The 16,861-nt window shown below is 35.0% G+C and overlaps 1 protein-coding gene and 1 pseudogene across 1 annotated transcript in view; one reads left to right on the plus strand and one right to left on the minus strand.

Annotated features, from left to right (window-relative positions):
- Positions 1–16,861, plus strand: part of OLA1 (Obg like ATPase 1) — a 196,264-nt gene that overhangs the window by 137,429 nt on the left and 41,974 nt on the right. The window contains exons 6-7 of the mRNA XM_066232462.1: positions 8,206–8,286; positions 8,601–8,698. Coding sequence (XP_066088559.1) covers positions 8,206–8,286; positions 8,601–8,698 — 179 coding nt within the window. The remainder of the gene's footprint in view (positions 1–8,205; positions 8,287–8,600; positions 8,699–16,861) is intronic.
- On the minus strand, positions 14,678–15,254 carry LOC136306220 (rRNA-processing protein FCF1 homolog pseudogene; annotated as a pseudogene).

A 16,861-nucleotide genomic window follows, 5' to 3' on the forward strand; every position in this document is an offset into this window, starting at 1 on the left:
TTGCCCATTTGGGGCCATGTTTGCAACTGAGCTATTTTTAGCACCCAAGGTGGATGCTCCATAGAGCCATCCTCAGCGCCCAGGGCTGATGTGCTTGAACCAATTGAGCCATGGCTGCAGGAGAGGAAGAGAGAGAGAGAGAGAGAGAGAGAGAGAGAGAGAGAAGAGGGCGGGGATGAGTGAAGAAGCAAACGGTTACTTCTCCTGTGTGCCCTGACTGGAAATTGAACCTGGAACACCCACACGCTCAGCTGACGCTCTACCACTGAGCCAACCGGCCAGGGCCTCATTCATTTTTTTCTAACCTCACTCTGTGCTCTTTTTATGGCCTCATGCTCCTGTTTCATGGATGGGTTTTTTTGTTGTTGTTTTGCATTCTGCTAGGTATCCCAGATAATTCATTAAGAAGGTTGTGTGTGTGTGTGTATGTGTGTGTGTGTGTGATCATTTTTTTTTTTTCTTTTTGTCCTTATTCAGTAGCCTTTTTTTTTTTTTTTTTTTTTTTGTATTTTTCTGAAGCTAGAAACCGAGAGAGACAGTCAGACAGACTCCCGCATGCGCCCGACCGGGATCCACCCGGCACGCCCACCAGGGGGCGACGCTCTGCCGCAACCAGAGCCACTCTAGCGCCTGGGGCAGAGGCCAAGGCGCTATCCCGCTATCCCCAGCGCCCGGGCCATCTTTGCTCCAATGGAGCCTTGGCTGGGGGAGGGGAAGAGAGAGACAGAGAGGAAGGAGAGGGGGAGGGGTGGAGAAGCAAATGGGTGCTTCTCCTGTGTGCCCTGGCCGGGAATCAAACCCGGGACTTCTACACGCCAGGCCGACGCTCTACCACTGAGCCAATCGGCTAGGGCAGTAGCCTTTTTATTAAAAAAAGGATTTGTGGGTGCTCCCTCCTCCCTAACCCTTTTCCTTTGAACATGGCAAAATCCATTCAGGCTTATTTACAGGAATCATAGGGACAATTGCCTTCCTCTTCTTAGTAATGATCAAATCCTTTGCTGAGCTCTATACCTTAAGAATGAATTGTTGTTCATTCCAAATGGTCAGTAGTATAGCCAACTGGGGCATTGCTCTGTTTTAGCACCTGAGGGAGGCAGAGGCCACCAGAGCCATCCTCATTGCCTGGGGTCAACTCATTCGAATCAGTCTAGCCATAGCTGCAGGAAGGGGTGGGGGGAGAAAGAGAGAGAGAAGGAAGGAGTGGAAAAGCAGAATGACACTTCTTCTGTGTGCCCTGACTAGGAATCAAACCCAGGACATCCACACGCTGGGCTGACATTCTGCCACTGAGACAACTGGCCAGGGCCTCTCAGTCTTAACTGTAGTGAATCACATAGCTGAAAACCCACAACTGCCAGTCTACATTCTATCTAGTTTATTGCAAGAATTAATCTGTACATAATCACATTATGTAGAAAGGTGATAGGTTGTATGTGTAATCTCCATAAATATATATACCAACATTCTTCTCATAGAGCAACAAATGCTTAATCTCAATTTAGACTATACAATAGAGGCCTGTTTGGTGAGAGAGCCCAGATTGTTTTTGTCTCAATTTGGAATATTTAAAGGGGATACTTTGGGTTAGAATAGGAGGAAACTGTATTAGTGGACTTCTAGCCAGACTATTTTGAGCTGGAGGCCTTGCCCCCATTATTCTGGTGTGAGGGCATTGTTGGCTATGCTGTGTTAAAGCCCCCAACCAGCATAGGTCAGTTCATCTGAGTGTCAGCATCATGTATTAGGGTAGCAAGTTTGGCTAGAAGGAAGTATCAGGTTTGGAGGCTATAATTATTACAGAATAAGAGTCCTGGCCAGGGTGCTCAGTGTATAAAGTGTTGACCTGGCTCCAGAGGTTGCAGGTTTGACCCCTCAGTCAGGGCACATACAAGAACCAATCAATGAGTACACACAAAATTGAACAACTAAGTGAATAAGTTGATGTTTCTCTCTCTCTTCCCCCTCCCTCCCTCTCCCCCTTCTTTTCTCTATCAAATCAAAGGAAAATCTTTTCTTTATTAAGTGAGAGGAGGGGAGATAGTGAGACAGACTCCTACATGCACCCTGACCGGGATCCATCTAGCAACCCCTGTCTGGAGCCTGTGCTCAAATCAGCCAAGCTATTTTTAGTGCCTGAGGCTGATGCTAGAACCAACCAAACTACAAATATTGATCGACTTACGGCCTATGCAACTTACGACCATTCGACTTTATGACCACAATCGCTAGCCACGACTGCTCCGCGTCTGGCAGCGCAAGCGTGCCAAGCTGGGCATATGACAGTGCGGTCCAGCTTCCGGCAGCACTGCCATCTCCATGTACACTATTTCAACTGTTATCCCAGACTTGGTACAGCAATTTATGTTTTGTGTCTTGGATATTTTTCATCAAACCCCTCCCAAGATGTCTACCAAGAGGAAATTGTCTTTGCAAATATTAAACCAGTTGTACTGGTAATGAAGTATCTTACTTAAACCTGACGAATGTAAAAATAAGAAACAAAATGGTGTAGAGATGATACAAATGGCATAAAATGAACAAAGAAATTATGATATATAACAGTAATGAAAGAAAATTATGATAAAATATGACTTAAAGATTTTTATAACATCATTTCACAGTACTGTACATATAGCCTACTCAACTTACGACTAAATCGTGTTACGACTGGTCTGTTGGAACCAATCGTGGTCATAAGTCGAGCATTAGCTGTATCCTCAGCACCTGGGGCTGACAATCAACCAGTTGAGCCACTGGCTGTGGGAGAGGAAGAGGGAAAGAAGGAGGAGAGGGAAAGGAAGAGAAGCAGATGGCTGCTTCTCTTATGTGCCCTGGCCAGGAATAGAACCTGGGACTTCTGTATGCCAGGCTGGTGCTCTATCCACTGAGCCAGCCAGGGCTGGAAAAATTTTTTTTAAAGTCAGTCATTTAGACTTGATAAACTGCCAAGTCCCGCCATTTAACCATCAAATTTTAGGATTGTAGTTGGTGAGCAGAGAATAGATGAAGTACTTCTTTTACTCTCACCCCGTAAATATACTCTTACTTTTTTTCCTATTCTAAAGATGGTATGCTAGTTAAAAAATAAATAAAAACAGCATTGTAGTTTTAAAAAAGAAGACAGAAAATGAGAGTTTTCTGGAATCCAATCTTTTAGAGATTTTTGTTACTAACAATTTGGAATGACATCTATCTGGTTTTATTATTTGAATATATTTACTTATATGTATTATATACAGTTTCAAACCACAAATGGAATCACATTATGCGTTCTGCCATAAATACTAATACTTAATATCTATTGAATGTTTACTGTGTTCCTGGAACTGGGGCAGTTACTTTACATGTATTTTCTCATTTAATTCTCACAATCACCATATTTTGAATTGGAATTGTTATCCCAGTTTTACAGAAACAAATTTAGGTTAAGTAACTGCCCCAAAGTTACATAGCTAGAAAGTGGCAGAGCCAGGACTCATACCCAAATGTGTTTGATGACAAAATCCATGTTCTTAACCTTATTCCATTGTTCTGAACCTGCTTCTTTCACTTAGCAATATATTTTGGACATTTTCCCATGTGAAGGTATATATAGATATATCTTATCTTAATGGATAAAAATTGTTCTATTATAAGAATATTTCATAATTAGCAAATCTCCAATTTATGGATTTTTAGGTTGTTTCTAATCTATACCTCTCTTCTATGTGCTAGTATCACACTGTTCTAAATACTGTAGTTTTATGGTTTATTTTAATATATAGTAAATTAGGACACATTTTTCTCTCTAACCATTTTTTTACTCTCAAGCATGTCATTCGTTTAGAATAATGATTATTGGGGGAGGGGAGGATGTATTCGGGGGGGACACTAGAATCTATGTAAACACAATAAATTAATAAGAAAAAATAGAATAATTATTATAAATAATCATTTTAACTGGAATTATGTTAGATAAACATTACAGAATTTTGATTAGAATTTTTATTTGTACAGTGTTGATCAGAATAGATGAAAATTGAGTGGAGGTTCTGGCGGAAGTAAGTTTGAGGTCAGGGTCTGAACTTCAGGTCTGGAAGTCCATGAACCTGGAACATTTACTTCATTGGCTATTGTTGCTTTAAAGTATTGCCACAGAGTCCCTCACAACCATTGTTCTTGATTTTTTTGGATCATAAATCCCTTTTTAAACCATTTGGGTCAACCTGTGGTAGCACAGTGAATAGAGCATCGACCTAGAATGCTGAAGTCACTACTGATTTGAAACCCCGGGCTTGCCTGGTCAAGGCACAAAAGAGAAACAATTAATGAACAACTAAAGTGAAGCAACTATGAGTTGATGCTTCTCGCCTTCTCTCTCTCCTTCTCTTTTTAAAAATCAATAAATAAAATCTTTAAAATAAAAAAAATCATTTGGAAGATTATGCCATCATCCCTCAAAGGCACAGAAACAGAGAACTTTAAATACTATTTCAGAGTGAAGGGACCCCTGAAATCTGGATCAGAGATGAATAAATCCTGCTATGGGAACTGAAGAATACTAAAATAGAGAAGTCTAATACTTAGTCTTGGAAAATCTAATAAATATTTGGATTATGTTATTTTGTGCAAAGAAAAATATTTTTGTGAGTCATGGATTGACAATCAGAGATTGTATCCAGATAATAAGAATATTGAATTTCTCTGATGACCTTGGAATGAGAATGAGGACTTTGAATAACAACCTTGGGAATGCCTAGGCTAAACTAGGAGCAATTAGACAGTAAGGAAGACATATAGGGCAGGGTGATAGGGCAGAACATGAATTTTGAGTCACTTAGACTTGAATTTGAATCTCAGCCATGCTATTTATTTACTAGCTATGGGAATTTAAGCAAGTCACACATCCTTCCTGAGTCTAAATACGTTACAGCTGCTATTAACAACAATAATAAAATATGTAAAAATAGAGCATTCCAAAAGTGAAATATGAGGCTTTCCATAAGAAGAGTCAAAGTAGAAGAGTGAGGTCTTCAAGATGAGTTTGCATTGTTTCTTTGCAGTTAAAAGGTAGTTCAGCAAAAGCTAGCTAGTTCTTGTAGAATATAAAGACTAGAAGCCTGAATTGAGTTTTCACTAAGGTAGTCAGTATTGTTGGTAACCTTCAGAAATATAAAGAAAATGAACAATTAATTAATTAATGAACAATTGTTCGGTTGTGGAAGATGTATTCATATTTACTTTAAAGGAGTACCAAAGAGAATATTTTGCCATTTTGTAGATCATTGACATTTACTCTTTCTACAGTCATAACAATGGCAACAGCTCACATTGACTGAAAACCTATTCTGTGCTAAGAACTGCACTAAACACCTTATATGCGTTACCTCTTTTGATCTTCAAGCAACCCCCATGAGGTAGATAGTATCCCCATCTGAATTTTATCAGTGAAGTAATAGGTCACAGACCTGATTAGTGGTAGACTAGGATTTATTCCCATACTTACCATTAAGCTGTTATGTCTAGCATTAGTATACTCACATTACTGCCATGTGACCAAAAAGTTCAAATAACCAGAAATTATATACAGAAATTATTTTGAAAATGAAGAATTTTCTACATTATCAAAACACTACTCTTCCTGCGTTTGTATTTCTACATAATGATGCTACTAAAGAAAAACAAAACCTTAAAATAACTTCCAAGTTGTCAAGCATTAAAGTGTTTTTATTGTATTCTAATTTGTTAAAAGTAATCTAGGTATGTACTAGATTATCTTGTCAATCAGATTCATTAAACTGGAAACTTTTATTCTAACTATAATTTTATAAATACAAGCATAAGGGAAGAAATTTCAGTCAATCCATTAAGTATTACATGCAAATAAATTCAAATGTTGTTTTATATCTGATTAGAAGTTTTCCTGATAAGGAACATAGTATCTTTTACTTTCTTGCTAAAATTAAAATTAATTTTTACTTAAGAAAAATAACACATTCAACTATAACATATAATGATTATTTATAAAAGTAATCTTATCTGATCAGTCCATTTTTATCAAAACTGACATTTCTTAGTAATATATATAAAGTATATTTTTATTTTCAACTATTCACAAATCTATAAATTTTTCTAAGAAAATTTGAATGTTTGAGAACTTTGTGAGTTAATTGTCTTTAAATTTTGAGTGCTTCTATTTTATAATATAGTATGTTGGTATGGGGGGGGGATGAACACCAGAAAGCATTTGTGATAAGACTTTCATCTGAAGTGATGGTCTAGTTAATTTAAAATGAGAGAGAAATACTGAAATTCCTTTACTAGTGATCAGCATTTATTGAAGCCCTTATGTTTTATAAAAATGGTTATAGTTACAAAAGTATTTTATATTTTTTTATATAATTAAAATTTAATTTCCTTATTTTTGGTTTGGCTTTCTTTTGTCTGTTTTTTCTCTTTTCTTTTTTTAATTGCAAAAAAACTAATGGCACCAAATATAAGATGGTACTACTGTTTTCTCCTTCTTTTGTATAATCTTGTTGCGTATCTCTACATAGGCTTTTCTGGCCACTCATCAGAGTAACCAGCTGGGCCATTTCACCTGCTGGAGCCATTAAAGAGGACTCTCTCCCCCTAGATTAATCCCCTCCGACATTAGTTTTTTGCACTGACAACTGGAGCAGGCATTCAGAATTTGCAGGTGGCCAGTGTGACGCACATAATTGCCTACAATTTTAGGCAATGAATAAAAATGGTCTACATTACTTGTCAAAGGTTGTATATGCAGTGCCAAGTGAGATCTATGGGAAGCCTTTTAGGGTTTAAAGAACAGTTAATAGCAAGGCTGCACAGGGCTTTTTTAATCATAATGCATTTGTAATATAGCACTTTGATCTTCTCCTTGTAGGAAATGGTGTTACATTAGCCACTTTTAAACATTTATGAGTGAAATTCTGTTATAGAAGTGTAAAAGTGATTATTCTTAAGCAGAACATGTTAGATTTCATTAAAAGTTTTTAGCTTGCCCCTTCCTTGTTAAAATCTGTGGGAAGTCCTTTTCCTGGAGTGTTTTAAATCAGGATCTAAGGATATAGGGCTTTTTCCTTATTTTTCCTGTTGGTAACTGCAAGTCTTGGAAGGAAGGTATACTAAATATTGAGGTAATTTATACGAGTGAATATTCATAGAAGAATAATTTATGGTAAAGGAAAATACATCGATAAAAATCCAAGAAACCTATTACTAATAATTGTGCATTACAATAAATTCTTTTAAATTGCATATTTTAAATATCCATAAATTATCTTTAACAACAACAAGAAACAGATGACTCCCAAATGCACTTCTTCTGGAAGAGCTAAGTTTGACCTTTCAGACCCTAGAGCCTTTTATTAACACCTGCCTGTAAGGAGAACCTTGCCACACGCAGCTTTTAGATTCAGAACCACAAAACTGATGAGGAAAGGCTTGAAGGGTTCAGTTTGTGTCACTTGCTGTTTGCCGTTTCCATTTCACAGATGATTAATCTTTCTGTGAAGAAAGGCCAGAGAAACAAAGCACATTGGGCTCTTCCTGCAGTTACTCCTTCTGAATGCACACTAGCTTGCTAACTAAAAGGCCTTTAGATTTCCAACAGAGAGAGATGTTCTGAAAGTGAATGCAGCTGGTTGGAGGTCACCAGTGCAGGGCTCTTGCCATTGTGTAATGGAGGCTTTGGCAGGCTGGAGGGGGATTGTTGGAGTGGGAACAGAAGTGGGCAGGGAGAAGGTGTTGGCAAAAAATTAATTCATAATAAAAAGGGTTTTGGTCAGTTGAGGTAATATTTTGGAGGATAGATTATCAATAATAGATTCAATTTTATCTATTTGGTTTTCTTTTTAAGGAAAAAATTATAATTCAGTCTCTCTCTAGTACTCCCCCTCTCCATTTTCTAATAGCATGTTTATCTTGCAAGAGGCATCATTAGGTAATGTTGAAATATTACTGTCTTTTTTCATCTTTGGTGTAGTTGAACTGTCTTAAAATTTTTGAGATTTTTACTAATTTTGGTAGTATTTCACATATTATGTATTCATATTTTAATGCCATATTGTTTTCTTGATATTTTGTTTTTAATGAAATATTGAAAATAATTATCTGTGTAACTTAGTTCCCTTTTAATTTTAGTAGTTTCTAAATGCTTAGTATTCATCTTGTATTTACCTTTTTCTCAACTGTGTATAGGACATAATGTGCAAAGTCAAATCCTGGGTTATAGATCAAAAGAAACCTGTTCGCTTCTATCATGATTGGAATGACAAAGAGGTATGTTATAAATATGCCATTTATTACTATTGCCTTTGCTTTGATTTCTTAGAGAACAAATTAGAATTGTCAGTATTTTACACTAATTATATCTAGTTAAACTTTAGTTCTGTCAATAATTGCTTATTCCTTGGCTTGTTAATTATATCTTTTCCCTTACTCCTGATATTTTATAATAACTAATCTTTTAGAAGCAAGAATTATGAAAATGAAAATGGCTACTTGTTTAAAGAGTTTATTTTCAAGTTACTTAATGATTTATTCAATAGTTACTCAAGTTTTAAAAAGGATTCTTTTTCTGTCTCCCGCTTTAGATTGAAGTGCTGAACAAACACTTATTTCTGACTTCAAAACCAATGGTCTACCTAGTTAACCTTTCTGAAAAAGACTACATTAGAAAGAAAAACAAATGGTAAGTTTCCTCCCCAGATATACTCAGACATATCATACCCTGTATGTATGTACACATACACACACGTGTGCACATGCACACACTTATTGCTATGTTGAATTTTTTAAAAATTCTATTTAGAAAATTAACTTTAACAGGGTGACAGTCATCAATAAGAATACATAAGTTTCAGGTAAACATTTCAATAGCATTTGAATTGTTCATTATGTTGTATACCTGTCACTCAAAGTCAAAATTTTCCATCACCTTATATTTGTCCGTCTTTAAATTTTTTCCTTCTTATTATTAAAAAGTTAAATGGATGAGAAAGCTTTGTCTGGTGTTTACATACTCAGATGAGTCTCCTAATTGATTTACACTGAGGAAACTTAAGAAAAAAAACTAATTAGGCAGTATTAAATCATACATATTTACTTTTTAAATTTAATAGACATCATTTGCTTTCCTTGTCAAATGAGAATAAATGTAGTTGGAACAGTAAAATTTTTAAACTAAGAATTTCTAACTGTGATTATATTATGATACTATATGTGACTTTAAAATATCCACTTGGGATTACAGTTGGGCATAAATTTAAAAATCCAGATCGAATGCTTTTAAGAACTTTGTTTAAAAAAACATACACACAACTGTGAGGCAGGAGGAAGACCAGGTATTTGTTTCAAATACTTTAAAACTGTGCAACAGTAAAAATTATGCATTCATATATTATCATTTTTGACATGTAACCCAAATGGTCAAGGTTTTCTTTCATTCACTAATAACTTTCAAAAATATCATATGTTCATATAACATGTGTACATGTACACATTTGGCATAGTACTTGCTTTGATTTGCCTCACTGGCCCCTCAATATTTTATACTATTAAGTTATACAAACAAATCAAAACTATCCAAAGCAAAATATCTGAATTCTCCTAAAATATATTGTCAGTTTTTCCCTGTACTTCATTAAGTACTTAGATGCACATGGTTTCAATTTTCCATTAAAAATTCTCATTTCCATATGATATCAAAGAGTGAGAAGCTTTAAACTGAAAAATAAACATTCATAGACTGGAAGCCAAAACAATAATTAATGTCAGATGGTTAACTCCAATAAATCATTAGAATAAATTCTGTGAAATTACTGCAACTAAAAATGCCCTGTTGATATTACCATAAGACATTTTGTGTTCCTGATAGGAAGTTTAATTTGGCCTTTTTATTAGTAATATTCTAGAAATCATAAATTTAACAGGAAAATTGGTTCTGACTAGTCAGTGTCCTCCAATAGATAAATTTTAACTAATCAGTTCTGTCTTGTTTCACATTCTTATAAATTTGATGATTAATGTGTTAAAAATTGTTACCTTTAGGAAGGAATTTTAAAATTTATTACTTGACCTCAGTTAATAAATCTTCTCATTGTGGTATAAATGGCAAGGTTTCCTAAGGTTCTATGAAACAATACAGACATCAAAGTTTACATGGAAAGGGATGAGTCAGTTTCCTTGCCCAAAGGGGCTTCTCACACCTGTATTTGGATGATTACAGGTAGAACTCCCTGGCTCTAATTGTATAGTAAATACCATTTCCCAGACCCTAATGGTAGACAGACTGCTCGGGAGACGCCAGTCTGTGATTTAGCTGTCGCCAGACACCCCATGTTTTTTGTGAGACCAGTTGTGATGATGATATGGTTATAGCCAACTGAAAGTAAACTCTTGTCTAAATAGCAAATTTTAATTTATAAAAATGTAGAAGTATAGATGATCCTATTTATAAAACTAAATTTTAGATTTTATATATAGCTAATGATCTGGTTTGGGTCGTGTGTATGTTTAGTGGGTTGGGGGGGGGTCAGTTCTTGTTGAAGTTAGAGTAATTGTAGCTGCAAGATCAAAGACTGAGTAACTGAGTGATGTTCCAGGAGAGAATTTACCACATAGCCATTTTCTGTACAGTTTCTGCCGCCTGCTGTTCCTATTTTCCCTCAAGCTAGCCATTGACTACCCCCTGTGCATCCCTGCTCGTAAAAAATGATTGAGGAAGTATTTGTCATGTATTTATGAGTGGGAAACATTGTGTGATAGGGAATGGCATCTACTGGAGCCAGGAAGATTGCCATTTGCCTTTCATTCAGCCTCTCTGCTACAGCTTTAAATCCTCTGTTTATGCAACATAGCCTTTGTATTAAAGTGCAGAATAAATTTTTATTATGAAGGATATGAACACTAGGTTTTCATCATTTATAACACTGCAAGCAGATGTAAATAGTTAAAATACATTTCACTACTAAATTTTTAAAATTTGTGCTAGCATTTTGTTTTCTGAGAATGTTTCTATCTAAGCTCCATTTGTATTAGTTGCTCCGTTAGCGAAAGAAAAGGTTTTGTTTTTTAAGGTTATTATGTAATGCTACTATGGCAAATTAAGACTGATGCAGGAAGCAGTAACAGATATTTTCCTAGGTCTTTTAGATCTAGAAAACTTATTTTAAATGGTCAGGAAGGAGGAAGGAGGGGTATATGATTTTGGCCACGAGAGAAAGACTAAAATTATATTTTAGTGGGTCACTATTGCAGAAGAAATGAACATTTTAATTACCGAAGTCTACTTTAAGTTTAAATAGTAACATCTTTCAGTCCTAGAAAAGAGGGAGGCATTTTGAAAGATAAAGTCAATTGTGTTATTAGTAGGTATATTGACCTTTTGAAAGATATAAAAAGTGGAATGGCTCCATGCATCTACTCACTGGTTTTAACAATGTTAAATTAGTCACTCTGTTGATTTATGATTAAGATCTAGTCCCTGAAGAGAAACTGACATGGTAGCAGAGTTAGTTGCAGTTGTGTTATGATCAGGTGACAGTAATCAAGATGTAAGGGAATCCACAGAAATCTTTGTTTATTATTACAAATTACTGTTCTTTGAATAAAACTATACAGAAGTAGTTGTTGTTTTTGTTTTTGGTGGATGCCAATGATTTTTGAACCCTTGAGGATTTCGTTTTCTAAACACAATCAGTTATTATTTAATTTTAAGATTATACTATATGCTGTATTAATTTTTATTTGAGATTGAGTCATAGTGTCAAGGAGATAGAAACAGGACATTAGAACTCTCAGAGCATTACTTAATTAAGGGTTTAAATTTTTATCTTTGTACCTTTGCTGTTCTGTTAATGGTTTATTCCATCCAACTATGAAATCTGTAAAACAAATCTATTTTAGGTATAGTAGTCCCTCTTATCTGTGGGGGATGCATTTCAAGACCCTGCACATAGTACCAAACCCTATATATACTTGGTTTTTTACCATTTATACATACCCTATGATAAAGTTTAATTTACAAATCAGGCACAGTAAGAGATTTAACAATAACTAATAGAATAATTACAACATACTATAATAAACATGTGAATGTGTTCTCTCAAAATATTTTATCGTACTATACACACCTTTTTACTTAAAGGAAACACTTTACAGCTTTTCTTTGGCATATCTGAATTTACAGCATTGCTACTCTTGTGCTTTAGAGCTATTATTAAGTAAAATAAGGGTTACTTGAACGGAGCTTTGCAATGCTTCAGTAGTCAATCTGACAACAAGATGGCTGCTAAGTGACAATGACCAGGTAGTGTATACATTGTGGAGATGCTGCACAAACGGATGATGCATGTCCTGGGCAGGCAGAGCAGGACAATGGGAGTTTTTATGACACTATTCAGAGCGGAACACACTTGAAACCTTATAAATTGTTTGTTTCTAAAATTTTCCATTTAGTATTTTTGCATGGAGGTTGACTGCTCCATGCAAACCATGGATGAGGGGAATTATGTATTTTGCACACCTACATTGCTTTCAGTTGTTTCACTGTTGCGTTCTCTTGCCTCCATCTTTCTTAAAACTATTGGTAAAGGATAATTATATTTTATTTATTATACAACATTATCTTATTCAACTGGAGACATTTAGGCTTTGTGTGTGTGTGTGTGTGTGTGTGTGTGTGTGTCCCATACTTACATATATCCTGGTAGGCTTATGGTCACTGAACATTACCTTTTGCCTAACATTATATAAGAGTCAATAAATTTGAGTGTTAAAATTGATTTAAGATAGCTAGACAAATATTAACAAAGTCTTTTAAGCTGTTGTATAATCAGGGGCAATGTGCCAGGTTCACCAAATGAATTTTAAATAGAAACAGGTTTTATTAATTTTTACTCTAATATTATAATTCAAGCTCCTCAACCTCATTTTTCTGTTTTTGTTAGTTTTCCACATAATTGGTACACAATAACTAAAAGTAGTTTGGCAATACTATACATTATGTATAGTATATAACTAGTATTGCTAGTTGGGGGGGATTATAGAATAAATCCAGCATTTTGTTCATTTCTTGAACTGTTTATAAGAATTACAGGTACTGTATTTCAGCAAATATGTTTAAAGGAGGAAATGTGTTCATTTTTGACAATTTTTATGTATATATATGTATACATATTTATCTATAAATATAAAACTGTAAAACAATTTTAAAAAGTCATGAATTTGTGTTGATTATTCATTGAAGTTAGAAATTTAACACAGATGCTGCTTTTAAAAATCATATTGTTATACATTTATTTATTTGAAACAAATAAAATGGGAATGATTAATATTCTTAAATAAATTACTTTTGTTCTGGAGGCTTCTTAAGTAGATTTGAAATTAGGTTCAATTTCATATAAAGTTTTCAGAAACATAACCTATTATATAAAGCAAGAGTCACATGTCTAAGATTTTAAAATTATTTCACTTTATCATCCACTAGTCTGGCATAGTAAAAGTTCTGAAATATTTATACATTTCTTCGGGGTTATGATTTTTATTTTTTACCACTTGTGGTTCATTTAGTTTGGGGAGGATGTTGAATCAGCTTCATCTTGAAGTACCTAACGTTATGTGAAAACCATGAGGATACATTAATTCTGAGTGTGTTCCTACCTACTTGTAATTACAGCATAATGTTGGTAGGTTTATTTTAACATATGAGCAGTTTATTAGCAGAATTACATTTCATAAGCTATAATTTTTAATTTTTTTCATAAATTAAATACTTTTTTAGTGGTATTTATTTATAAGGGCTGATACTTATTTGCTCCTTTGACAGATATAAAAGGGTAATAAGGAAGGTCAAGGATATTCTGGAAGTCAAAATTGAGCGATTCCCTTTTTTAAAATATGGGATTGAATTCCTATGCAAGTTATTAATTTTACTAAAGTAGGTTATAAATTAATCTAAAAAGGAAGTATTTTTAAGACCTATTCTCTATTTTATAATTTCTTATTTTTGCTATTGGATATTTTTCAATTATTTGCTTTTAATTTGTATTATAATAAAACTTTAAAATGGTATCATATTCATAGTTTGGCACTATGAATTAGGATTTTAAATGATTTCTGGTGAATGGATTTTGTGGAATTGATTATTTCTTAATTTCTCTGATCAGAATCTTGAGAGTTAAGAAGAATAAAGCAGAACAACCTTTTTATTATGAAAGATAGAAGGCTGAAAGAAGTGGGAGGAGAAAGACCTTTACTCGTTCTGGAATATTTTTACTTGAAATGTTCTTTTGCATTATATACATATATACACACACACACACACACATATATATATACACACACACACACTTGTATATATATATACTTGTAATGATACTTGTAAATTTCTTTCTGATTTTCATTACCTGGTTTTTGGTTACTCTTTCAGCAATATACATTTTTTTTTTTGTGAGCAGTCATCTGATTTATAAAAAGATGCAACAAATTTCAGAATGATACAAAATATTTTCAAAATAACATCAAAGAGTGAGTGTATTTAACCATACTCAGCTCATAACAGAGCAAATGGGTGAGGGGAGCAATACTCATGCTGAAGCATGTTTCATACACTGACAACAGAAAGTTGGTTGAAGGAAAGCAGAGGAACTCTGCCTTTTAAGTATTAGAATCAAGGGGCTCCATAATCATCTGGCATCCGCTCAGTGTTGTACCTGTGGTTAGAAATGTACATGATGGGAACACCAGGGATCTTCCTGATTCTTCGTTTCAGGTCCCAGTCAACTGTGGCCACAATGTAACACTTGTGCTGAGTTACTGTCTGTACTAAGCAGTCATCTGCATAAGATCCTCTGTGTGTGCATGGTAATCCTTCAAATATTGGATCCTTGGCGATCCTTAGAGCCACTCGATACTTCTGCCCCAATTTCTCAATTTCAGCCATAACAGAGTCAGTTACACAAGGGATACACTTGGCATAGAGACAGTCCATCATTGACTGCACTAAATCCAGTTTGGCTTTAATGGAAAAGTTGATAAAGTTGGTATCAACCAGGATGTGGTAAGGTGGGTCCAACTGTGTGTTATATTGGAAGAACAAGCAAGAAGGGTATCCAGGGACTTCTCTTTCCTTGAGTGCACTGCGATCCTTCTTTCTTTTTAGGTTTTAATCTATCCTTTTGTTTAAGTCTCTGATCTCTGAGACTAAGCATTTGCTTCATGGTCACATACTTCCTTGTTTTCTTTTGCTTCCCAATGTTCATGCCATACTCTTGTTTCTGCCGGAAACATTCAGCAATATATCGTATATTCTTACCAAGAGGTATTACTGCCCTATAGCATTTAGTCATAATATAACCAAATCATACCTCTGATTCCATATTATGAAAAAGATAATTATAGAAGAAAGCACGTGTTTTTATATGAGGATAATGCTATTGACACACCATGTTGTGTGTATGATGAATTTCCCCTGGCCTGTTTGCATTTTTGCTCAATATTATTTACATATAAACAATAATTTCTGTTTGCATGATAGTTTACTGAATTTGAGAAAGTGATACTTTGAGGGGGTCAGTTACATTCATTTGTTCTTTCTCTTGGTTTACTAATTAATGAGTGATATAATTTATTACTTGTATCAGAACTTTAATCTTTTTTCATACTAGTTAAGGAATTTCACTATGTAATTAGGAAAAGTTTTAAAAAATATTTTCAGAGACTAAAGCTCTTTTAAAAAAACAAGTATTCTCTAGGATTCTCTCATGAAATTAAAAATGTATGTTCCCCATATATGTACACATATAATCTAAGAAATGAAAGGCAAAGTTTGGCTTGTAGCTACAGTGTTCTTCAAATAATGATTCATATATACAAAGAATTTCTTTGCTCTTTACCCCACTCACTTTGGTGAACAATTTAAGGACTATTAATATTGTTAAAAATCTATGTCCCAGAGATTAAGGACCTCTGAGTCAGATTTTACTACTTCTTTTTTTAAAAAATTATTTTTAAAGGAAGGGAGGCAGAGAGACAGGCTGACCAGGATCCACCCCACAAGCCCACTAAGGGGCAATGCTTGCCTATCTGGCGCATTGCTCCATTGCTCAGCAACCAAGCTCTTCTTAGCATCTGAGATGGAGGCCATGGAGCCAACCTCAGCACCTGGGGCCAACTCGCTCCAACTGAACCACGGCTGCAGGAGGGGAAGAGAGAGAGAGAGAGAGAGAAGTGAGAGGTGAGGGTGTAGAGAGGCAGATGGGTGCTTCTCCTGTGTGCCCTGGCCAGGAATCAAACCCAGGATATCCACACACCAGGCTGATGCTCTACCACTGAGCCAACTGGTCAGGGCCAGATTTTACTTCTAAAAATAGTAGTTGAGATGGGCTACCTTCCTAAATGACTAGTAGTTGATAGAGGCAGAGGAGAATTTTTAAGCCCAAGAGTCTTAGAACCATTGAGGATAGAAGATATAGGGCAGGGCCTTGCGAAGGGTTTAGATTGGAGCCTTAATGCAACATATAGGATCTGAGTAACAGTTTTTCTTGTGAGAAAGTTGTAGAGGGTGCCATTTTCTGCAATTTTAGTGTTTTGCCTAATATCTCCTGCTTATACAGGAGAGGAAAGAAGTACTATTTTCTCTGCCCTTCTGCATTCCCCAGTCAAAGATCTACCTTTAGAATGAATGCTGTAGTTCAACTATATTATGAGTTAAATGTACTTTTGAAGGCTGGACCAAAATTCTGGACACCATTAATAACATGGGTTCTATAAGGAAAATGAATTCCAAGAAACTTTGAGCATCATCTACTTGTAAATTAGGTAATATATATTATCAGCAAGTTTGGAGTAGTAA

Source organism: Saccopteryx bilineata, chromosome 5 (assembly GCF_036850765.1).
Source record: "Saccopteryx bilineata isolate mSacBil1 chromosome 5, mSacBil1_pri_phased_curated, whole genome shotgun sequence".
In the NCBI taxonomy this organism is placed as follows: Eukaryota; Metazoa; Chordata; class Mammalia; order Chiroptera; family Emballonuridae; genus Saccopteryx; species Saccopteryx bilineata.